Raw genomic sequence first — 26,720 nt, 5'->3', positions numbered from 1 at the left:
AATTTAATGACTTTATAATTTTATAGGTGCTATTTAATGATGGGAACGTAACTTTTGCTGTCTTGGGTAAGTAAACTGTGGATTCTGGTCACAGTTTTCTATGAAGCATTAAAAGTTTGACATGTTTTAATAATGTCCATACAGCAGCAACACATTACAGAACTGCCTTTTACAGAGGCCAAACTGAAGGGTTTTTTTTTTCTTAAGAAAAATTGTCTTTTTAAACCTGTCAAGACATGAAAAGCCGTGCTAAATTATTCACACCACTAAACCTTTTCACATCTTTTCACTATAAAAGCCCAATTTATTCAGTGTATTTTACTGGTATTTTATGAGCTAGAAGACCAAGAGCCAAAGTTTTAAACTGTGCTTACATGGAAGAAATAAATCTAGAAATAGTGGTGAGCATTGTTTTAAAACCTTGATGTGAATACCTTTTTGACCAACTTTTGTCATGTTTGTCCTGAATTTAGCTCAGTTTGGAGCAGTTGGACAATGTGAGCTGGAGAGTGACAGACAGCTGCATCCTGTGTGCACAAAGGAGCGTCATCTCAGGTCCTTCCTGCTAGCAGCCGTTAGACCCCAGAATCATCACTGTCCCAACAAACTCATTAAGGTTTACTGATATTTATAGTTTTTGTAGATTGCTGCTGCCTTCTTTGCAGAAAGATCTCATACATTTTTAAGATTTTCCTACTCAGTTGCACATTTCTTTCAAAACAAGGTAAGCTATTGCAGCAACTACACAGTAATATTTTTATCATGTTGTAAATTTGCTGCTCAGTTTCTTTTCTTTTATTCTCTACTTTGAATCTGAATACTTACATTTACCTTTAACTTGCTGCCCCTCAATTTTCCTGAAGAGGGAAAATAAATGATATTTTTCTCTGCATTCATACAACATGAGGTTGCAACTCCCAGGTTTCACCACGGGGACGATGCTTTCTGGGCTCTCTGTAGTACAAGTGATCCTCCTCTGTTAGTTTTGGTTGTGTGCCAAAAAAAATTATTTTAGTCTAATCTGACCAGAGCACCTCAGTTTCTTCTTATGGATTTCATTTAACAATAGCATTTTCTGTGAGATGCTTAAAATTTTTGATACTGAATCACTAAAGTCCAACAGGCCGCAGAGTCGGGCCTCAGACACAAAAAACAATTCTTCAACATGTCTGATATACCTGGATAAATGCTGAAACATCAACATACTATGTGTGGAATTATATATTTACATTTTCTCTCTAATGGCAAAATTTGAAATGTAGCAGTGAGCAAGTTTCTATAAAGCTTGACACTGCAGTTAATAGTCTTTTATTGCAGTTTTCCCCCCCAAAAAAGCAGCATAATTACTGCCTACAACAAAATACATTCTATAGTGAATCAAATTTTGTTCCAACAGCAGTTAGAAAAACACTACAAGGTACAGAGTGATAAATTAGCATGTTGGGATGCTGTGTTGTGCATAATTAATTCAGTGTGTCCCGTTCAGTGTTGAAACTTTGAGTTTTTTTCGTCTTTTTTTCTTGATGCAGCATTCTGCCATCCTCGCCCCTGTGGAAAAGTCTCATCCAACAGACTGCTCACAGCTTCCGTCTTTTAAAGAGAGAGAGAGATAATCAGCAGGCGGGGCGCTTTGATAAGGACTGTGCACATCCTCAGAGCAAATCACAAGACATGAAGGTTGTGAGGATCAGCGGTCAGCTGTGATCGTCCACTCCAAAGTGCAAGATCACAAATCTGCTCCACAGGGATGAAGGGAGATGGGAGGGGATAAAATCAACTGCCACTGAAAATAAGCCTGTTTAACAACTTCAAACATCTGATAACTTCAGTTTTTATTCACCTCAAGATTTGGAAAAATAAAAGAAAACTATTAGGTTAAGTTTTATTTTTGCTTTTGAAATTTAGAGGCATGCTTCAGATTTTTGAAGAAGAGTTTTGAGCCGTGGTTAGCACAGCAGTTCTACACACTTTACATGTAAAACAGCATCTAAAGCAGAGTGACTCTCGCGTTGATTGAACAATGGCTGCAAGGATTGCTATGAAGTTTGTGAAACTGGAGTTGAGGAAACCTCAAGTGGCGTTCACACAAAAAATCTGTGGCGCCATATTTTATGCACAAGTCGGCGTGTATAAAAATGAACTTTGCGTCAAAGTTTGCGTAAATATACGCACAGTTTTTCCCTGGAGTGAAAATGTGCGGCAGCCACGCAAACCTTTTCTACTTTGCAACCTCTAATTTTGCAAAGTCGAGGTTGCAAACCAAACCAGTATGGACCCAACGTTTATAACGGACGGACGTTTTCAGCAATGTGTCGCTTACAGAACAACTTGATCTGACGCGTCAACTAGATTTTGCAGAATTACATGTTGTTCATAGCTGTAAAGGAAGAAATGCAATTCTGATGGATGTAAATGTTCACTACATCAAAATCTATTTGTCAAATGTGTTTCCATTTCCCCTTTGGCAGATTAATGTCAAGAAAAGCCAAAAGCCAACTCACAAGAAAAGTTTTTAGCAAAATTGAGAAGGTTTTTCAAATGTTGTTGTTTCTATCAAACTTTTCCAAATAGCATTTAAAAAACATCCTGATGGAAACATTGTTACAGATCATGGTGTAGGTCAGTTCTTCATTACGTGATTAATAATGGAAGGTTTTGTGAAAGTGACATTGGAGAATTCAAACTTCTTTCCCCTCTGATATTAGTCAAAATTGCTACTTGAGTTATTTGATGCACGTAGGACTAACTGCTCATCTCCCAAAAATTAAACATGGATTAATATGAACTATACCCTTAAGACTTTAGACTTTCATTAAACAATTTAGATTTCTGTACCAAGTTCTGTCAAATATTGTCATTTTTATAAATTTTGTTTCACAAATTATGTTAGATTCAGTTTGTGTCTGAACAGCTGGATCTTTCGTTTTCTTAATTTCCCTTTTCTTTGGAATAGTCTTGTGCCTTTTAAACAAAGCTTTAGTCATTTAGCCAAGAAACTCCAGATCCTGTGACAGACGGCAGTAATCATGCTAAACGCGACCAAAATAAAACTCCAGAGCCACCAGTGCCTTGGCATCCTTAGCCTCACGCCCCGGTAATGTTCGGAGGCTCACAGAATGCCAGGACATTTTCACCTCCTGCTAAGTCTCGATTCTTTGCCCTCTGAACCAGAACCCTGGACAGTACTTGTGGATGAGGATGGACCACATGCCAGAGGGTCCGTTCAACTGAGAGCATGAACATATGGTTCATACAAAGAAAGCCTGCACTGCCAGAGAAAGGCCAATGAAAAGGCTCTTTTGCCATGTGGCTGCAAAATATTCTAAAAAACTGAGTAACTTCATGTCCAGTTGTACTTTGATAAAGTCCACTTTTTGTTCACTGCAGTGAAACTATGTATGCGGTCATGTAACCTCCTCCTTCCTTGGATTTGGGCTGTCAGAGATGCTTCTGCTTGGAGGGAGGTGAAACACCGACGCGCATCCTCTCATCCCATTATGACAGTTTGAATTTGAAATTTACATTAGACGCCACGCAGAAACAAAATGATTCTTCAAAAGATCTTCCAGGAAGGATGGAAATTTGTCCACTTTTTGTTCAGTACAAAGGAAGTTAATTTTCAATTAAAAACAGTGTTGTAATTCATAACGTTAAATGTCATCTTATGAGAATTCATGTGCTGGTTCATAGCTCAATCCAATTCAATAGCAAAAATACTGTACTTCAAAAACAAATGAAATGATGTCATCTAAATGTCTTCAGTCATTCGGGATGCAAGACTGACTCCAGTAACAGTCAGTCTTGCAACAAATCTGAAGAAGCCTCTGACTGAAGACAGTTGCTGAGGACAATCATGACGTAACAGCTCAATATCCAGAAACGGAGATCATATTCCGTACACGTCCTGGATGACACCCTCAGTTGTTTTCTAGCTCTGCTAATCCAGCTCATTTGCATTTGCCACTCTTCTTTAAATCTCCATCTGGCTCTATGGTTAGAAAGGCGGACAGAGAAAAGTTGGATCCATTTCTTCCATGGATCTTATCCCCAGAGGAAGGAATGGTTTGAGCTTCTTCCTTCTCTCTCTGCGTTTTTTTCCTGCTTTGCAACTTGTTTTTCTACTCCTCTGGGATTTGGGGTCATAGTTAAGGCATTAATTTGACCTTTAATCAGATGCTCCTGGTTGTAAAAGCAATACCTTGTTGCCACGGTTGCATATCATAACTGTCCAAAAGTGAAAACTGGTATAGAAGGACAAACCTCAAGCAACACCAGACCAGGCGTCTGTATCTCAAGCACACTCTGTATTTGAATCCCCTCTTGACTTGCAATTATTGAATCAAAATGCCAGCCACACTGTACTTGCCTGGTTGCCTAGACAATTAACCAGGAGTGTGGAAAACATATTACAACCATGACTAAATGTTCCATCTACTACATGACCAAGTCAAAGTGTCATACGCGATTTTAGAAATTGTTTCATGTCATCACAAATTAATCAGTCTTAATGACATTTTTTGAAAGAAAAAAAAAAAAAAGACCGGCTCATCTCTTTGTGAGGCAAAAGTTTAATTAGAACGATGACCTGAAGAGGTGCTGCTGCTGAAGTCAGGTATTAGCACAGCCCCACAGAAAGGCTGTTAAATTAAACCGAGCCAGATCAAAAGTGGCAGTACATTCATGCTGAATGAGAGCTCAGTTAATACACCGCTGATGAGCACTTTTTAGGTGTCTATATAAATATACATCAAAGTTTGTAATAGAGAATACAATCATTAACAAAGCACTTAAATACACACTCACAGAAACTCAATGTCAGTGATAAAGACAGGAGAGGGTTTGAGTGACTGACTTCCAACATGGCTGTTGGTGTCGGACACAAAATGGTCAAAAAATGAGAAAATACTTTAGTGAGTGGTAGTTGTGTGGATACATGCATCTTGCTCATATCAGGGCTCAGAAGACAGACATTGGTCAAGCTGGTCAGATGGAGACCACTTCAACTGATTCCTTTCAACGTGAAGGAGCAGGAGCTCGACTTCAAGTCTCTGCTAGAACGTTCCTGACAGAGTTTCCTAAACTGAACCCTTCACAGGGAAGCTAATTCCTTCATAGAGAAGTAGTTTCCTCCAAAGGAAGTTAATCTTAGCCGTTTGTATTCAAATGAGCCAAATCTCATGACCCTAGGTAACAGCTGGAGGGCATCCAGACTGGTTAATAAACAGAACTTGTCATGCTGTTCCTGCCATGGTTCCTGCTGCTCTCCAGCTCCTCCCGCTCCTGTTGGCTGTCTGATTGCTTCCACCTGTCCTATATCAACCATCTCAGCGTGAGATGATTTGTGGCCCCAATTTCCGCCTCAGATTTTGGATCTGTTCCACCCATTCTGACCCGGACCGTTTGACCTACCACTGGGCTCTAGATTACAAACAAATCCCTTTACCTATGGTGAGACCCAATCATTGGATCAGCGCGTGTGAACTCACCCACTCCACTACTGGAGTTTTGAGACTCTGTGACATCATCATCACTGGTTTCCAACATATAGAGGTTTTCCCTCCATCCAACCCTGAGGGCGAAGAAGTCGCTGAAACAGACAACACCCAATCCTCAGTTACATTAGAGGATCCAAGTTAATCAAGGTCTCCAAACAGGCCTTTCCATTTCCTGTTTACACAATACCTATTTGCATTTTTCACTGCACGATCTGTTCCAGAAGTAAAATCATCTGTACCATCAGCCAAGCTGCACATGTTAAAAGAAATGCTTCCAGACAGGATTTTTTTTCTTTTTGTCTGTCATTGTAATCATAAAAATAGTATATGACTGAAAGAGAATCACAAGAAATAAAGACAAAAATTGTTCAGCTGCATTTAACAACACTGCTTATTAAAAAAAATGTACCACTGTACAATAATAAAACATGAGGAAAGAGTAAAATCAGTGTTTGCCAACTGTACATCTCACTTTACAGATGTACAGTTAAAGACAACCTGGAAGTATTACTTCAGCACATCAGTAAAAGCACCAATGGTGCAGATCCTGCTTCCGGAACAGATCAAGCAGTGCGACACCTTTCACTTTGCCATTTACTCACCAATCTGCTCTCCAGCTTGTACACTCTGGTTTACTGCAAATACAATCAGCTAAACCTCTCCTAGGCTGTGGCACTTGTTCTGGGTTCAAACCATACAATGCTCATAACACAGCCTGTCCATCTCCTGCTCCATCCTACCGTTGCTCATGAACACAACGCCACAATATTATATAACTGAGCTCTAAGTTAGGAAATAATGCTGAATCAGTGCTTTAAAGAATTATGGCAGTTGGGCAAATTAAATTTATGCCTGGCAAAGTGTAGTGTAGCCAATAAATGAATATTTGAACAGCATGTAGTATCTTTAGAATTACTAAAATATCCCATAAAGGTTCAACAAATTCATAAGCTGTGGATTGTTTAAACTGCTCTTTCTTTAACACCTTGTTTTGAGCTTCAATGGGTTTTAAGACATGTATGTAACAAACAAAAAGCTCTTTTTGCTTATTTTTTTAATTGCTAAATGTCACTGCAGTCTACTAACAATAGAACAACTGCCTGAAAAGAAGCTTTTAGTTGTCTGCAAACACCAAGACAGTCAACAGGAAAATGACAGCTGGAACTGATCGTTATCTGGAAGTGATTAAGCTTCCCCACCTCCCTGTAGCATGTCAACCGAGGAGCAATTACTTTATCAAATGGTGAGAGCTGTTTATGTGAGACGTTGTCAACTGGCAGCAACAAAGACACCCGCTGACAGCAAGACAATCTGAGAAACAGTCTATGGGTTTTGCTATGTGGCCTGGCTCAATAGAAAACAAAGGCTTTTGTTGACCTGTTGGTAAGTGGATAAAAACATAACTACACAAATCTTAAAATGAAGAATTCAAATTACATAAAAAGTAAGTGAAAGTATTGAAATTCAGAGCTAAACTCATGTTTCTTGCCTTGATTGCACAGCCAGCTGAATCAACAGACCTGTACTTAATCCACCTCTTCAGATGGTCTTCAAACCTTCTCTTCTCTTTCCCACAAACACTGCAATACTGTATGTTTTAGAGGCATCCAGAAACTATGGGTATTGAAACTGGAATATTAGAACCCACTTATAGAAAACTCTCCTGTGTGCACCATGTTAATATCTCACTCTCTGCTCCACGCTGTGCAGTGAAGGGTGATACGTCTGGCATTTGCATCAAAGGTGCATGAACAGCATCCAGATGCATTATTATGCACATATAAATACACACTACAAAGACAAAAAGACTCAGCTAGCCTTGGGACATGAGTGCTTCTTATCTAGCATCGCATAGTCACAGCTACAGGAAACGAAAAAGGCCAAGGTTTCAGTCAGACATCAGCCCTCGGAGTGTTTCACTCTTAACTAGTACAAGCACAGATTAAACACATGTAAATTTAAAATGAAGGTCAATTAAACATAAAGTAGAGTATGTTTTTTAAGACACCAAGGCTGAGTCATGGAGGGGTTTACTGTACTCTGCCCTCCTCCGGACATCTTCTCTCTCTTCATGTCACGCTCTTCCATCACACTCAACTCTTTTTGGCTCCGGTATCTGGATCACTTTGGGTTACCTCCTTCTCTGTATGCCTCCTCTCATTTACTCCATCCTTCATCTGAATGTCTTTCCCTTGTTCCTCTGAGCTTTTCTTCCTCACCTGCCATATTTTGTTTTTTTTTCCTCTTAGCAAAACCCCCTTTGTCTTTAACTGTGCTTGCCCCCCTCCCCACGCACACTCACTTCATTCCTACAGTCTCCTTGCACGTTCCCTTTATCTCTATTCTTTGTAGTTCCCCATATTCTCCTTGTAATGTGACCTGTCTGTTACCTTCACTCTCTCTTCCCCCTCTAGCTACCCCTCTCCTTCCCTGAATCCCATCATCAATAACTGGTTTGCTTTTTAGTTTCTTCTGTTGTCACACAAATAAATCAGACAACGGCTTTTGTTGTGTACTGAACTGCATATCTGAAATTGCTTGTGCTTGTTAGAAAGACCTTTCATTATGAATTCATCAACAGTATGTTCTTAAAAATAACTGCTGTAACTGAAGGAAACAAAAAACTTATTCTATTTGGAGTGAGCAAAGAGTCCTCAGCAGGTGGCAGCTAAACTGGCTCTGCTGACTGGAGAGCAGATCTTCTAGCATGATGCCTGTAAGGAGCATCAAGGAAGGTCAGAAAGGTCAAGTTTTAGACACCATAAAAAGCTGTGAAATTTAACAGTTTAATAAGATCATATTTGGTTGTACCATACATTCAGGTTTGATTTTAATCAACATTTGCGGATTCCTTGCATTGATTAAGTCAATTAATACTTAGATAGATAAATTGATTGCTCTGCGACAGACTGGCGACCTGTCCAGGTGACCCCGCCTCTCGCCCGGAACGTTAGCTGGAGATAGGCACCAGCACCTCCTGACCCCACTAAGGGACAAGGGTGTCAAGAAAATGGATGGATGGATAGAAATCGATTGCTCAGGAACCAACAAATGTAATTGACACATTTACAGGGAGAACATTTAAACGCCAAGCGAGATTCAATCCCAGGACCTTCTTGATGCTAGGCACCGGTGCTACCAACTGTCCCATCATCCTACAGCTCTAGACAAACACACACACAAAGATGAGGTTTGCATAAAAGTTTTGCATAAGTTTGTGTTTGAGGATTGTGAGCAGCTGGTATCCTTAGAAGAACTGGGAGATCAATGTTCCACTACAAGGTGAAGAAAAGGTCAGATGATAAACCAGTCATGTGGCATTGCATGGGAGGAGTGAGATTGTAAAGCTTATCTATAATATCTAACCTTTTGAGTAGAGATAAACCTGCCGTTTATTCTCCTTGCAGCCCAGAAAAACTTTTAAGTGCCATTTTCACATGGGCACAGTGTATCCTACCCTCAGCTTCAAAGACTTAAGATAGAAAGGTAACCATAACAACTGCTGTCTGAAGAGCAGTAGAAAATGCTCAGAGAGATCCAGCCATCCTGGATCCAAAGTTTGTAAAAGTCCATAAGAAGCCTGCTGCTGTCTTCTTCAGAAAGGATTTATAATTTGAGGAAAATACACTCTGGCAAGGACGATGCGAGAATGCATTAAGGAACTCACTACAACGGCTATGGGAAACAAAGTTTGTTCTTCTTACTGTACTTTCTGCTGCACTGCTTTCAGCTGCCTGTATTCAATACCTGATACTGAGATGGAGGAAGTGGCCTCTGATGTGATACTGACCCACAGAACCAAGTGTTTGGTTGATTCATCCAGTAAATAAATAAATCAAATGGAAGGAGATGTTAAGATTATTCTAGAATATCAATAAAGAAAATACTTCATTGGAGAATGCTTGAGAAGCCTCATTAAGACATCTAATTGGGATAAAATAAATAACAGATTCAAGGGAAATCTACATTGTGCAGAGCAAACGTAAAGACTTCAAAGCCTTTGGTTACTTTGAGAACAGCTCAATGATTGAATTAATAATCCTCTCTTACATCAGGCTGTTGTAGGTATTTCATTTGGGGCACAAACACTCCCATTTTCTTCCTCATGGCACATCGTCCTCTAAGGTCAGCTCCTGATGAAGTCAAGCAAAACAAACCCTATCAGGCTGGGCATAAAGTCTCCACTGAAGGGTTAGGGCTTATCACGGTGCAGCCAGGGTGCAGGGAAAACAAAGAATCTTTGACTTTTCTCCACTAAAACACAGAGCAGCAACAACAAACAGAAAATGTGAAGAGTTAGAACTTTATTGGCACACAGACATTGTCTCAGCAGACATCAAAGCGAAGCTAAAAAGGCATCCCGCCATCTCACTGTGGCAAAGAATGTGTAACTATAAGAATATATCTTTGACTTGAAAAAGTGCAGTGGCACTCTTCTAGCTCCTTCCTTCTACGGCATCAGTTTTTATCTCATTTTTATTATATATCTTATCATTAAATGCACTGGAGAGTTCATTTAGTGGGAGCCCACAGTGACAACGTGGAATATGTTCAAACAATCTCTATTTCTCGGAGGGAGCGCTTTTTATAGAATGTGCAGTTCTGCGTGTTCACTAATTAGATAACAGAGCTGCGTACATTGGAGGGAATTGATACCTCGCACTGAAAAATGGAGGCGCAGGACGAATTCGGAGTGGGACAAAAAAAGACGCTGTCCAACATCACCTCGTGTATATGTGCAAAACGGCTTAACAAAATTTAACAGTAAATCCTCTTTGCCACAAAACAGGGCAATCACTCAATGTCAGAATTTCCAGAGAGATGATTGAGATAAAATAGCAAAAGTAAAGTAAAAAAAGACGCTGGTGAGAGGAGAGTCCGGTGTTCCCTCCTGGACTTATTATCCCACAATTCTGGATAGACTAAAGACAATAGTTGGATGGCCATATTTTCATGAGCCCTGTATCATTTATCATCTCATCTTGTGAGGCAGATGTATTAAGACACCACATAAAATCTTAAATTTGCTAGCCACACATCTCTTCACCCAGTAGCACTCTGTGGCTCATTCATAAAGTCCCAAAATGTTCCCAGGCTAAAATGGCTAAAGTGTTTCTCTGTTCAGATGCTCTTTGTTGTATACAATGCAGACTGATAGAGAACAGAATGTTCTAATATCTAGAGGAGAAGGGATATACCTATGGCTTGCTCTGAATGTGCCTTTGTTATAATGAGCTGTTTCCTGGCTTGCTCACAGAAATACACTATGTTGATTTAGAATTGTACTTTTAAATCCCCAATTGTATTTTTAAATTCAGGTGTTCCAGGCATGTCCCACCGGGAGGAGGCCTCGGGGAAGACCCAGGACACGCTGCAGGGACTAAGTCTCCCGGCTGGCCTGGGAACGCCTTGGGATTCCTCCGAAGGAGCTGGAAGAAGTGGATGGGGAGAGGGAAGTCTGGGCCTCCCTTCTGAAGCTGCTGCCCCCGTGACCCGACCCCAGATAAACAACGGACGGACGGACGGACGGACGGACGGACGGACGGACGGACGGACGGACGGACGGACGGACGGATGGATGGATGGATGGATGGATGGATGGATGGAAATCCCCAAATCATTGTCTTTCATGTTGTTGCTTGCTGGCTCAGCAGGACATGGTGGATGTCAACCTAATGAACTTATCTGAAAGTCTTCAACTCCCACAAATTTGCAGTAAAACCAGGTTATCATCTCCTACAATTTTACAAAAAAGAACATATTCATGAAAAGTAAAAAGCACATTTGTGTTGAAAGTGAGCAGCGAGATTTCAGAATGAAGTTAGTGGACTATGCTGAAACAGAACCTTCTGCAAATGAGATTTTCTTTGACTAAAGGAAAATGACCTTTTTTTTGGTTGGGTAATGATGATGGTGATCAGCACTTCAAGAAGACCCTCTGCTTGAATCGCAGCAGGAGCCCGCATGTTTTCCAAGTGTATGCAGGGGTTCTCTCTATTTTCCTCAGTTCATCAGCATTCCCCCTGGGTGTATGTGTGTTGGTTCTGTTTGAACCTGTGTAATAAGCTGGCAATTTTCCCAAGATGCACCTGGATCAACACATTGGTATATCGATTAATTTATATGTGTTTGATATGTTTTTTGATATGTCATTATGGGATCCCATTTCAAACAAATTGATCTTTAACTCATTCAGTGACCTACATAACTGTTACCAACATTTCTTATGGTGAAGCAGAAGTTGATTCATCCATCCATCCATTTTCTTTACACTCTTGTCCCTTAGTGGGGTCAGGAGGGTTGCTAGTGCCTCTCCAGCTAACGTTCTGGGTGAGAGGCGGGGTTCACCCTGGACAGGTCGCCAGTCTGTCGCAGGGCAACACAGAGACACACAACCATGCACACACACACTCACACCTAGGGGCAATTTGGAGAGGCCAATTAACCTGACGGTCATGTTTTTGGACTGAGGGAGGAAACCGGAGTCCCCGGAAAGAATCCACGCATGCACAGGGAGAACATGCAAACTCCATGCAGAAAGACCGGGGCCAGGAATCAAACCCAGAACCTTCTTGCTGCAAGGCAACAGCTCTACCATCTGCGCCACTGTGCAGCCTAGAAGTTGATTCAGAGATATCTAATGGTTGCTGGTTGAGGGCTGAAATCTAGTTTCTGATCCTGAATGGATGAAAAGAACAAACAAGGTACGATTTGAGTTTTCTGCAGCTCAAAAATGTAAAGGTAAAAGGTACCAGTAATTTTATTTATATGATACATTTTCAGCAACAAGGCAATACAAAGTGTTGTGTCTTTTCTATCTGAAGGCTGAAGACTAAATGCAAACAAGAGGATCACTTCACATGTGAATGATATGTTACAAGTTATCTACCCACATCTACATCCTCCTTTTGCATTCACACATTGTTTTTACATATATGTATGCAGATTAGTATGAAATGAACTTATATCTCTGGACAAGATTGAGACATGTTTAGCTAATATTTCTTTATCTAAAATTCTGTTTAAATGATGGTAGATTTTTATGCAGATAGACAGGAAAGTTGAAAGCACAAAGCTCCTTTTAAAGGTTTAATCAGTAACTAGCTGAAAAGCTCTTTCTCAGTAAACGAGTGGTGTGTTTCAAAGAAATACAAAAAGAAAAGCTGAAAGAGCTGTAGGTTTTCACTTGTATTCTAACAAGGTCCATGCATGAAACAGTCTTTAGTTTGGCTCTTGTTGAATCGATCAATGATGCAGAAAGATCACAATGCTCAGTTCAAGACCCCTGGTCTCATTAACAGTCTATGAAATGTTGCAAAAAAAAAAAAAAACAGAATAGTTCAAATTGTCCACAACTTTGCTGCAGAGTGCAGCAGATTGATAGAGACTTTTCTTATCCTTACTCTCAACGTTAGCAGGATTCTTAAGAAAATCAAAAGGTTCTGGATCGACTTTTGTTTTTGTTGCTATGAAAGTGAATGGAGATCTAAGAGTAATGTGAGAATTCAGGAAGAGCTGAAGTACTGAGGAAAATAATGAACATTACACCCAAAAACTTCATTTCCTGGAAGTGTGACCTTTGAGGAACTGGCTAGTTCAGGGTACTAGTTGGCTTCCTATATCAGTCAGGTGGACCACGTTTCCAGCCACGTCTTTAACAGATCCCTAACGAGTCTGATTCATTAGAAATCCGATTCCGCCCCCCGAGTCGTGATCCTCGACATTAAGTGAAACCAGTGGAGTGGATAAACTAATTATCTCGTTGTCTAACCAGCAGGAAAGCCAAAGCTTCCTTTTGCTGAATGTTAAATATACAATTTCCAGCAAACCACACAGTGGGCACTGGAGTGTGGGTTGGCATTTTATTTTAAAGGTGTCGAATGTCAATTTAAAGTTGGGTTTTAAGTTTTTTTTTTGACTGAAAGAAAATCAAAAGAAGTCAAAGTTTTATTTCCCTGACTGAAGCGTTTTGTGCTTTTTGCTGGAGGGAATCGATGGTCCATGGCTCAAGTGACAGACATGCAACTGTGAAATGTGTTCCATACTAGGCTTTTTGGTGGTTAGAGAAGGAGAGAATGGTCACCTTTTTTTGCAAATGAGTGTGAAATATAAATTCACAAGTAGAAGGAGTCGAGAGTCTGGGTGGGAAATGTCCCCAACTAAAGATTTCTCTCTGCCTTCTTTTGTTTTAAAGAGTCTAGCTTAAATCCAGACACATTGAGTTCATTTATCACAATCAAAACTGCTGCCGTTAATTATCAGAAAGTGTTAATCACCCCGACAGCTGTAGGTTTCTTAAACTAATCAGTCATATTCTACAGACCTAAGTCTGAAAAAGCTTCTTCCCCCATGTAACCACAGATACATCATTTCTGATTAGGGCGACATAATGCTCTTTATTCTTTAAACGAGCGACAGTAATTAGTAGGAGGCTGTCATTTTCATTTTCACATTATTCTTCTTTCTTTATTCCACGTTTTCTCTCTGGTAATGCGTTCCAGTCTGGTGGCGGCGGTGGCGCAGAGGCGAAGCCAGGCAGCAAGCTTTAACCGCGGGCCCGTTCATGTGTCATTGCGGATCGTCTCAGAGGTGACACGATATGAAGGCGGCAGGACAGCTGATTAACACCAGGCTCCAATCTGAAACTCTTAATTACATTTTTTTCCCTCAGCTCTGAGACCAGCTTCGGTCTCCTCACGGTACATACTGATGGGACTGAACGAGGGGAGGATGGGAAGCAGAGCACACATCACCACCGGCTGCAGGTGCACCCAGCTAGACGCTGCGGACACACTAAAAGCATCAGGAGTGAGCCGAGCATAATTAAAATTGCAATAAGTTGTCCTTTCAGGGGCATTACGCCATCCATCAAGCACTTGATCCATCGGCACAAGCCAGCTCACTGATGGCTCAGCAGCTGCTTACTCTGACATCTGCTGCGACAACTCTGCTTTAGCAGACACTTAAATGTGCTGCTGATGCCACCCTGCACACTATCCATTACGCTTTCCACCTGCCACATCCACCATCAACAGGGGAGAATCATTCCCCAACAGAAAATGACAAAAACTTTGTAACCAAACAAACTTACTTTACTTAGAACAAAAACTGGAAAGTTGCTCTTTAAAGTTTATGCAGATCCTTTTGGTTCTGTTCTATTTTTTCATCAGGGGAAAAAGCTCAGTGCACAACTCTTCACTGCAGCGCTGTTCCAGGGAGGCAGCGCTGCTCTCTGGGGCGACGGCTCGGGAGATTCTGCTTTCCCCATCTCATCACGAGGTGCCGTCACGGGCAGAAGGTTTCACTTTGTGCTAACAACAGCAGGCTGACAAACAAAAGCAGCTGGTGCCGTGTGCTGCCTGACACCATTCAGTTTGACGTGCCAAGTGTTGTCACGGTCAGGGCTTTTTAAACGAGTCATTTCTAACCGGAACCTCATGGCTGAGGAACTGGACTCACAACAGAACCCTATGCATGCTGGGATATTTCTCTACATTTAACTGACTCTTCAAAGAGAGCTAAAACATATTAAAATGTATATAAACACTGTAAGGTTTTGTGCTAAAGTCATTACTTTGCTTCCCAGAAGTCAGACTTTGTTATGATCTCTCTGGTATTTAACACCTGAAGACACTGAACACAACTTCCTTCTTCACAAAATGCAGACAAAATGGAGAAGCGTCACATTTTAGAGGTAGTAGAATTTCTCGTCATTCACAAAAGACCATGAGACATTTCTACCGCTAGAGTTGCACACGTCTTATGGCTGTATTTACCCAGAATGCCCTGAGTTATAGTCTACTTCCTGCTTTTCAAGCGGTCTTACTGTGACGTTAAACCACACAGTAAATGTTATTGGTAAATGCAGAGATGCATATTCTATTTCTTGTCTTTTGGTAAAAATTCACAATTATAAACAACTGATAAGAGCTAGTTGACATTTGAGCCTGCTCCAGTAAAATCTGCTGCAGTACAGAACAAATATAAAGTTGGTATTCTGGTCTAAAACTAACAAAAAACAGCTTGGCCTCAAAATACAGAGATAAATCTGACCCCAAAAACTGGCAATTTCAAAGAGCAAAAACATTATTTACAAGAAATATGACTTTTACCCATTTTTTTAACTGAACAATCAATTAGTCAAAATGAACTTCATAGTTTTCCCACATTAATGACTTGGGCTCATTTTTTTAGCTCATGCGTGACACTGAATGATTTGGTTTTATCACATGGGAGCATGATAAAAAGACTTTTCAAACAGCCGTTACATATCTCGCCAGGCTTCAGTGCAGCTGCAAGAGGCTCTTCATAAACCAATTAGATGAAGAAAAGGTCATGCAGCAGCCTTTGAGAAAAAGAGATAAAAGCCTGATTGTATTGGCTCAGTCGCTAATTTTGACCATCACACTTTCCTCTTATTCAGTTGAGGACGGGCGAGGAGAGAAGATGAGTCGGTGAGCTCATTTTGCTACTTTTCAGTACGCTGCTGATAAAACGAGCAAACTTATCAGAATGGACTGCACACGCCCAGATCTGTGGGCTCGTATGATGCTGAAAGTGTCTGAAAGATGAAAAACTGATCGCAATCTATAATGGAAGTTTGTAAGAAAAACAGGAGACATGGGCTGATTATCAATGGAAACCAGAAAACATAAAATAGTCAAGTGTATGGAAAAGCCCAAGTGAAGCTACCGCAGACTGTACATACAGTTTTTCTATTAGTTTCATTAATGGGAGATGAAAGGCTTTGGAGGCCAGTTTCAGATATTATACCACATGGTTTGAGTAGCTTTTTTCCTCTGATAAATGCAAATGTATTTATTCAAATTTATGTATTCAGATTATCTTTGCCCAAGAAATTGATAGAAGGCAAAAACTAATTTTAAGAGTAAAATCTCTTAATTTTATTTCTCAGATTAAAAAAAATATATAATCAATATTTGCTAAAAGATATTAGTTTCATGAGTATTTAATATGTTGCAATTAAAAATTCTTCTTACGTTTTTATATAAATGAATATTTTCCTGCCCAGGGTAAAAGAAACTGCTGCCATTATTTGATTTGTCTAGTCTTTAAATGCTCGGTCCTCTAGGAAAGTCATTCAGCTGCTCCATCCTTAAATCTGATGAGTCTTTTTTGTTCTCAGGGTGAGAAGAAAAGAAAAGTCACTTCACCTCCTGCAGTTACAGCCTGATCGAGCTCGGTGCTTAAACGCATGAACAAAATACCATCTGTTGCTGCAAAGAATTAAGACTATTAGGTCTCATCAGGACACTTGATCTCAGATTTCTGTTTTCTTGGTTAAAGACTTTCAGTAACCATTTGAAAAGAAGACACATTTCTTCTGTCTCTCATTCACCGAGGCACAGTGGATACTGCTGAAGTAGCTCTGGTTTCTCAAGCCAGCAAGATGAGGAACACGGCCAAAAAACGCACCCAGCAGGACAAGGTTCTGTTGCCAGTGGAGATGTTGTTGCAGCATAAGATAAAAAAAAAAGAAGATGCAGATCAAACAGAACGAGGTAGAAACTGTATTTATGTGATCTTTTTCTGGGAAGGGAATTGATTTGCATCAGAGAAAGTTCTCTGAATGTAAAATAGCATGTATATCATCTGCATATAGAGACATTTTAATGCAGGATGTATAGGGTTTTCTTTTATGAGCAAAAAAGGTCATCATTTGAAGAGTTCAGAATAAAATAGTTTAAAGTAAACCCTCCGTGTGCGGTATAGCAATAAACTTGCCTCACCTTGCTGCTGCTCTCTTTGTGTCTCTAGCAGGATAGCTTCACTATAAATAGGGATCCTCAGAGAAGCAAGGTAATAAATGTGTTCGGGTTGTGGAATGAAGAATAATGCCTCTGCAGTTAAGTCTCTCTGATGGGCGGATACATCACAGAACCTGAGCTCTTATCATCAACTCGGAGCAGCCAACTGTCTGCACTTTTTAGATCAGGCGTAATTCAGCAGCATTGAAACGCCCAAGCAGGCAAAAGAAGACGTAAGTGTACTCTGCTCCGTGTCTCTGGCCATTCCCCGCCTCCCCTCCCGTCCCTCTTGGATATTTCCCCGGCCCCCATCTCCATCGCCTGCCCTCATTTCTTTCATGCCGTCTGAAAGTTCAGGCCTTTCATTGACTTTGCTGACTCTCAGACTCTGAGGACTGCTGTAGTTGAGTCTTCCAATCGCAGAGCTGACATCTCTTCTCAATTAAATCCAACACCTTGCCTGCAGACTGGAATGGCTTCGCTGGTCAATTAAAAGCAGAATTTTGTCCTTTTTAGCGTCGCTCAGAGCTTTATGTGGAAACTGGACTGTTCCCATTAAATCCAACCAGACTTTTGTTTCAAACCAAATTGTGATTTCGTTTTTCAGAAGTTTATCTTGAATAAAAATATTTTGGAACCTACAATGCAAACTAAGACAACATAAATAAAAATAATTGCTGTATAATATACTTGTATTTGCATTGATCAGGCACAACATTATGACCCCCTTAGGACCTCTTTTGCTGCCAAGACAGCTCAAGAGGAGATCCATGGAGGAACTGGCTCCACTGGCAGTTCCTTGCACTGGACTTGGTTGTCAAGCACATCCCAGAGATGCCAAGCAAAGTTAACCTTGTTGTGCTCCTCAACCATCCACTGCTGAAAGAGGCCACCACCACCAGATCCTCCACATGAGGCAAAGCGTAGAGCTGGGGGATGATTTTTACCACACTGATGGTTAGATGAGGAAAATTCAATATTCAGTGTCCAATGACCAGGTGCAGACATTTCATGTGCTTGGTGGCCAAGTTGCTATAACAACCTCATCTAAATTGAGGTGGTGCTCAATTGTAATGAAGGGCAATCAAATGTTCTGTGTCGCACTGAACTGGGTTAAGCTGGTGCTGATGGGAAAGAGCCACGAGGTAAAGGTTCAATCTGTGACCGTGGGTTCCTGGCTCGTCTGTCTCACACATCGTGTCATCATGGCCAAACATGGATATAAGTAAAAATGGTTAGTGGGGCTTTTAAATCCATCTTTTAAGTTACAGGTAAAGTCAAGATCTGATCTGCATGTTTTTTTATTGACAGAATCTACACAGGCTGTTAAAGAGAAGTGACTAAAAACAAAAATAAACATTTTTAAAAGAACAGATTCTGCCTCCAAAGACAAATATAGTGTCAAGGAAAACAAATATGTCATGAATTTCATTTTATGTCCAGGTAGTACAGAAAAAATGAGAGCTAAAAGTCTGGCTGTTGGCCCAAAGGGGCTTGTTGAACTATGGTAAACAGAGGAGAGTTATGTCTTCAGGAGAAGACAAACTGCATTTAATATGGTGCCTGGGAGCAGCCATGAATCCTTGTGTTTTTATGTGGCGGTGGAGACTGAAAGCACTGCATGTTGGGTATAAATCCAAGGCAACAGGACTTTATGTAGATACTGAAAATCAATTAATCAAAGCCCTGGGGTCTGTGAAACAAAGAAAATGTTTAAACCTACATCTTTGTTCCCCTGAACTGGAAAACGGCTCAGTTCTCCTAAAATCAATGCTTTGTTGAAGCTTTCAAACCTGAAACAGTTCAGCTTTAGTGCAGCACACTGGTTTACATATCACATCTCAAAGCTTTTTTTTACTCTCTAAGGGTAGAAAATACACTTTCTATAAAATCTAAAGAAACATTTGAAGTTTTTTTTATGTTTACTGGCCTGGTGTTTTCTATATACAGGAATGAATCAAATATTGGTGTTATTCATCCAATGCACTTTATATATTGAGATGCTGTTTGTTTACAGATGGATCTCTGGGATGTTGCCTTTTCAGTCCGATGGCAGCAGTAGACTGAAGCAAATAAAAACATTGTTTCCTGATTCTATTCTGTAGAACCAAATAGCAGAGAGAAAGATTATGTCCAAATAAAATGACATCCACACTGTCAAAGCCCACAAACATGTGGATTTCATCAACACATACATACTCAGCAGGCATCTGGGAGGCATAAACCAGATATTTACATACTCTGTGTAAAACCTTTTCACCTGCATGTCACCATCTGACATTAAGTCAGATCAAACCTCTCCTGGTTTAGGTCAAATGGGATCAACAATTAGTTCCATTTAGAGTTTTTACTTTCTTCAAACTCATAAGTTTACATACACCAAGCTTGCTTTAATGTGGCTTTTAAATCCTTCCTTTTCTCTGCACTTCGCTCAAAGAAACTTTCTACTCCAAAGTTTACAAAGTTTATTAAAGATGGCAATAATTGAAGACTTGTCTATCCAACCTTACATGTTGGACCCAGACTCTGACCCAGAGCAGGAGGATGAAGACAACAAACCTGCAGAACCAAGCGTTCAAATAATGCATCGCTATGGTGTTGGTACTGTATCTACCCTCACCATTCATACCAAATACCTACAAGTTTAACTCTAGTGTCCATGCATGTCAGATACCTTTTAAAATCTGAATACTAAATAGTTAAGTAAACAAAGCCTGGACATAATTAAGGGGTTAGTAAACAGGAGCATCAAGAACGTAACTGAATGCGTTTTGGTCATGGGTTCCCCTACACGAAAACGGCAAAAAAAGGCCAAATAATTATAAACAAAACATGTAGAGATGTAAAGATCGGTCAGTCGAGAACGTTTCGGCTCTCAGAGACGTCACTTTGACATGAATGGAGGGAGCTGGCTCCTCACACAGAGCCGTTCTTTATTATTAGCCGTTCTTCAAACGCAGCAGCGTAGCCTTGTGGCCCATAGACATAATATAAGGATAGACCCTCATGGACCGCTCTCGCCTATTGTCGCTGACGAGATTTAGGGCGGCCATCTTGGAGCGGTCCACCACTCCACTCAGCGTTATGCGTTTAGCAGCACAATGACGTATCAGCGCATTTAATCGATCATAACACGCTTTTTTGTTACTGGAAACCATATTCAGACATCTATCAAAGCTACATTTATAAACAATCGTATTATTTAAGTATGTTTTTAATACATAGTTCAGCATATTTAAATATACTTAGTGGCTATAACAATAGAATAGGAATGGAATATTCTGATATTGATGTATGATGAGCAGATTGCAAAGCACAGAGACGTTCATAATTTATTTATTAATTTATTTAGTAAGATCAATACATATTTATATAACTATACAAACAAAAAATAATGATTGATACTGAATATTATATATTGGATACATGTTTATATGCATGTATGTACATACATATATATATATATATATATATTTTTTTTTTTTCAGCTGACAAGTTCTAGCTTTAGATATTCAGAAGCAGATTGAGTCCAAAATCCGATGTGAGATTCATCCGTGCTGCATCTCTTTATAGATTCTCCCTCTTCCTCACATCGTGTCTTTAGAAAACTTTCAAAACAAAAACGGAAGATTTGGGATGCATCTTACTAGTGAAAGAATTACATATAAATAATACCACCTGTGTAAACTTTGCAGGTGAATGTTATAACACATGTTTTATAATGTGTGTTATATTGTTTCATGTCTAATATAGGCTCTTGTGTCAGATAATCTAAGTCAATGTTAGAGAATAATTAATTTTTTTAGGTTTACAGAATCTCAGTTAGCCTTCATAGCGGGGCTGAACCCGTATTACACCAAGCTCTGTAGCTAATATTAGCTGCTATCTCGCCAGTGGACATAAATAAAGTAATATTCCAATCACAATATATACACAATAGTATGTCCATCTTACTTGTGAAATGTTGTCTGTGGAGCCCTCACATCAATAGTCCATCGATCAGAACAACAATATCCCTCAGTGCTGAGGCATCTTCTGCTGTTTTGATTGAGCAAAGTAGGAGGGACGACCGCTCCAAGATGGCCGCCGTATTTCCTGCGCCGGAGCAGCCAATGCGGGGTCTACTCTTATATTATGTCTCTGTTGTGGCCAACTACATGTTAGAACATCATACCATTATGCGAAAACAGAGAAGGGAGCAAACAGTCAGGTGAGCCGAAAGAGCCGGCTCTTCTTTGAGAGCCGGGCCACAAGCGCTGGCTCTCTGAAGAGAGCCGAAATTCCCATCACTACAGTTATGTCCTCAAGGAGGCAGCTAAACGCTAGCTAGCACACAGCGCTAACAGAAGCCTCAATGCTACCATCAATGGCCAGGGACGCCATTATCGACACACAACATTCCTGTCTACAATAAGCTTTGCTGTCATTTTAGCGTTATTAGCAGTTTACCTCTTTGCTGTGTACATCTTTCCACAGAGAGAATGAACTGATGCCTCAATCAGACGAAGTCTTTAGGAAAATCCCTGATACAAGTCCGTAAGTGCTCCAAAAACGGACTTTTCCTTCTGAAGTGGGTCCATTCCCGAGAGAAATAAAACTTAACCAAACACTTCGATGAGGCTCTGATGCTGGAGGGCGACGTAAGGAATCGTGTGTGTTAATACACGCTAGAAGCGAACATTTTGACCTTTTTATTTGCAATTTCGGCACATCTGAACTTGGACGACAAAACTCACTTCGAGGATAAAAAAAAAATGGCGGATTCACAACCGATCAGCCGAACAGAACACCGGAAGTCATGACCTTGTTCTTTTTTTGTCATGACCCTCTTAAGAAGTTACGCTGCAAATGCGGTGACGTCATAGCCAATATAACGTTATAGCGAATAGAGAAAAATGAGCAAATAACACAAAAAAGTATAAAGATATCTATGCAACAACGGGAGAGAATAATTGTTTTAACTCCTAGACATTCAAAGTACAAAAAATTTATTTGTGAGCTAAAAAAGTGGATTTTGCATGAAATGTTCTCTATAAACTATTAGCCATTATGATGATGTCAAACCTGTGTAAATCAAATTCAGATCTGTGGTTCTACTTTAAGGCAAGATGCCTGAAGTTCCCACACTAAAACCATCAGTTTAAAATTATATCAAAAACCAAGGAAATGCATAGAAAGCTTTGATTTCTAAGATGTTTTGCAAATTTTCAACAAAAAAAAAATGAATTAGCAGTAATCTCTCCCAAAAGAGAAAAATGCTAACAGTGGACAACAATTTCAGTTGGTTTTTAGCTATGGACCAATTCCTTATACCATTGCATGTGGTGACAATGGAGAGGAGAACTTTAACAGAAAGAATCCTCAACAGAACCACAGACAGGCATTTAAAGAGGAGCAGCAGAAACTCCTCTTTAAATCTCTTAATGCTAATGATGGGTGACATCATTAGTAGCACATGAGGTCTTCAGATTTGTTGCATGACTAACTGCTACTGGAAATTCTTCCTACATTACCATCTACAACAGCTCTTTGAAGATACTTATGAGTTACTAATACTATGAGTGACATTTACTTTACCTTTTAGATAAACAAAGTAGTTTTGTATCGAATGAATGACAATTTTAAACCTTAAAAGTATACAGGATGTCTGCTTCATGGACTAAAATTGTTCCACAGGAGAAGAGTCTAAAGGATTTAGCTCCATTCTTAAGAACTCTAAGATCCATCAGTGCCGCCCCTAGAGATATAGGTAGTATTTGCTCATATATGCCATCATCTTGTTTCCAATGTACATTATGCACATTAGATTGCAGTTATGTAAAGCAGCTACATGCAACTAGTGTCAGAAATCTGACCACAAATAAAAATCCTGGCCTTCAAAGCGTAAACACAAGACAAGAACCATGTTGTGTTTAGTACAGATTTCTTTTTTTATTGCTTTTATTTGAACCGCATAACAGCAGCACTATTGAACTTATTGTGTTTCATGTCTTCTTTTAAATTTCTCTCTAATATATCTGGAAGGTCAGGAAAGTGCTGTGTGGCAGTGCTTTAATATCAGGTTTATTTGAACAAGATGTTGAACAAACACCTGAGCTTAGAGTGGAAGTGTGTGTTCATGTGCTTTTAGGAAGCACACACTCAAAGGTAGGATCAGCACATCATTAAGTAATTCCCTAAGAACCTGAAGCCTCTCATATTTCCAAGATGGGCAGATGTCCCACAATCCATAATACACTTGATGAATTAAAATGGCAGGCTGCCAATTAAGAACATTAAAAAAGTCCTTTGATTGAATTTTCCTAAGTTTATATATTGCATATATGAAGAGCTTTCACACAAGTTATTCATAGAGGTATATAAGTGAAATATTTGACAGAGTTGTTGGGACAAAGAGAGTGCCACTTAAAATATGGCATGTGGTAAAAACACAAAAGAAACACTTTATTTGAAGGGGTGTGCATAAGACTGACATGACACTGTAATAAACATGTCATAACACTGTAATAAACATGACATGACACTAATAAACATGACATGACACTGTAATAAACATGTCATAACACTGTAATAAACATGACATGACACTAATAAACATGACATGACACTGTAATAAACATGACATGACACTAATAAACATGACATGACACTGTAATAAACATGACATGACACTGTAATAAACATGACATGACACTGTAATAAACATGTCATAACACTGTAATAAACATGACATGACACTAATAAACATGACATGACACTGTAATAAACATGACATGACACTGTAATAAACATGTCATAACACTGTAATAAACATGACATGACACTAATAAACATGACATGACACTGTAATAAACATGACATGACACTGTAATAAACATGACATGACACTGTAATAAACATGTCATAACACTGTAATAAACATGACATGACACTAATAAACATGACATGACACTGTAATAAACATGACATGACACTAATAAACATGACATGACACTGTAATAAACATGACATGACACTGTAATAAACATGACATGACACTGTAATAAACATGACAACACTGTAATAAACATGACATGACACTGTCATAAACATGACATAACACTGTAATAAACATGTCATAACACTGTAATAAACATGACAACACTGTAATAAACATGACATGACACTGTCATAAACATGACATGACACTGTAATAAACATGTCATAACACTGTAATAAACATGACATGACACTAATAAACATGACATGACACTGTAATAAACATGACATGACACTGTAATAAACATGACATGACACTGTAATAAACATGTCATAACACTGTAATAAACATGACATGACACTAATAAACATGACATGACACTGTAATAAACATGACATGACACTAATAAACATGACATGACACTGTAATAAACATGACATGACACTGTAATAAACATGACATGACACTGTAATAAACATGACAACACTGTAATAAACATGACATGACACTGTCATAAACATGACATAACACTGTAATAAACATGACATGACACTGTAATAAACATGTCATAACACTGTAATAAACATGACATGACACTGTAATAAACATGACATGACACTGTAATAAACATGACAACACTGTAATAAACATGACATGACACTGTAATAAACATGACAACACTCTAATAAACATGACAACACTGTAATAAACATGACATGACACTGTAATAAACATGACATAACACTGTAATAAACATGACATAACACTGTAATAAACATGACAACACTGTAATAAACATGACATGACACTGTAATAAACATGACAACACTCTAATAAACATGACAACACTGTAATAAACATGACATGACACTGTAATAAACATGACAACACTCTAATAAACATGACAACACTGTAATAAACATGACATGACACTGTAATAAACATGACATGACACTGTAATAAACATGACATAACACTGTAATAAACATGACATAACACTGTAATAAACATGACATGACACTGTAATAAACATGACAAAACTGTAATAAACATGACATGACACTGTAATAAACATGACAACACTCTAATAAACATGACAACACTGTAATAAACATGACATGACACTGTAATAAACATGACATGACACTGTAATAAACATGACATAACACTGTAATAAACATGACATAACACTGTAATAAACATGACAACACTGTAATAAACATGACATAATACTGTAATAAACATGACATGACACTGTAATAAACATGACATGACACTGTCATAAACATGACATAACACTGTCATAAACATGACATAACACTGTCATAAACATGACATAACACCTGTCATGAACATGAAGAAGTCTTGGTGAATGTTTGAGATGTCATGAAGTGTCATTCGGTAAATAATGATACTTTTAATACAAAGTTGCTCTAAAAGTTGCATCGAAAGTCTATTAAATATGCCAACTCATTAAATTGTCATTATTTACAAAATCATGCAAAGTTGTCACTTTTAATTTACTTTCAATGCAACTTTTAGAGCAATTTTCATGACAACTGTCCTAAACATTCATAAAGACTTCTTTATGTTCATGACAGATGTTATGTCATGTTTATTACAGTGTCATGTCATGTTTATTACAGTGTCATGTCATGTTTATTACAGTATCATGTCATGTTTATTACAGTGTTGTCATGTTTATTACAGTGTTATGTCATGTTTATTACAGTGTCATATCATGTTTATTACAGTGTTGTCATGTTTATTACAGTGTTGTCATGTTTATTACAGTGTCATATCATGTTTATTACAGTGTCATGTCATGTTTATTACAGTGTCATGTCATGTTTATTACAGTGTCATGTCATGTTTATTACAGTGTTGTCATGTTTATTACAGTGTCATGTCATGTTTATTACAGTGTCATGTCATGTTTATTACAGTGTCATGTCATGTCTATTACAGTGTCATGTCATGTTTATTACAGTGTTGTCATGTTTATTACAGTGTCATGTCAGTCTTATACACACCCCTTCAAATAACGTGTTACCAAAACAGCACATTTCAGAAGGATGCACCTGTAAAGCATCCTTCAAACATGAGGATGTATTTTGCAAAATATATGACAATTACTATGAATTAAGTGGCCTGTCATGAATCATTTTAATAAATCAAAACAGGGTTAAGCTTACTTTCAAAGAATCTCAAGATATACACTTATATGAATGTATAACACATACATTGCCTTGGAAAAGTATTCTTACAAGGATGTCTGTTTATTTAAAAATATATATCTGAAAAGAATGACATACTTATACAAAATACAGCGCAACCAGTTGCTCTAAATAGTTTATCTGTGTGTGATTTATTCTCAATGTGAGTCCAGCTGTTGTATGAAGGCCTCAGAGGTTTGTTAGAAAATATTAGAGAGCAGCCAGGTGAGCATCATGGACACTGAGGAACAGAGGTCACAGG

The 26,720-nt window shown here is 38.9% G+C and overlaps 1 protein-coding gene across 3 annotated transcripts in view; it reads right to left on the bottom strand.

The window, feature by feature from the left end:
* sorcs3a (sortilin related VPS10 domain containing receptor 3a) overlaps positions 1 to 26,720 on the bottom strand; it is a 225,158-nt gene that overhangs the window by 124,400 nt on the left and 74,038 nt on the right. The window contains exon 1 of one of the 3 annotated variants that reach the window (XM_008422206.3): positions 21,713 to 22,030. The exons of 1 other annotated variant lie outside the window; for it this stretch is intronic. Coding sequence is in view for 1 of the 2 variants with exons in the window: in XM_081611734.1 (XP_081467860.1) it covers positions 5,487 to 5,528 (42 nt within the window). In the remaining variant the exon portion in view is untranslated. Of the gene's footprint in view, positions 1 to 5,486; positions 5,566 to 21,712; positions 22,031 to 26,720 lie in introns of those variants that run through there. One more of the 3 variants, XM_081611734.1, reaches the window with a different exon arrangement.

The sequence above is a fragment of the Poecilia reticulata genome, chromosome 1 (genome assembly GCF_904066995.2).
Source record: "Poecilia reticulata chromosome 1, P_reticulata-male-v2, whole genome shotgun sequence".
NCBI lineage: Eukaryota > Metazoa > Chordata > Actinopteri > Cyprinodontiformes > Poeciliidae > Poecilia > Poecilia reticulata.
Note: the sequence above shows the minus strand (reverse complement) of the source record. Positions and strands in the feature narration are given on the sequence as shown.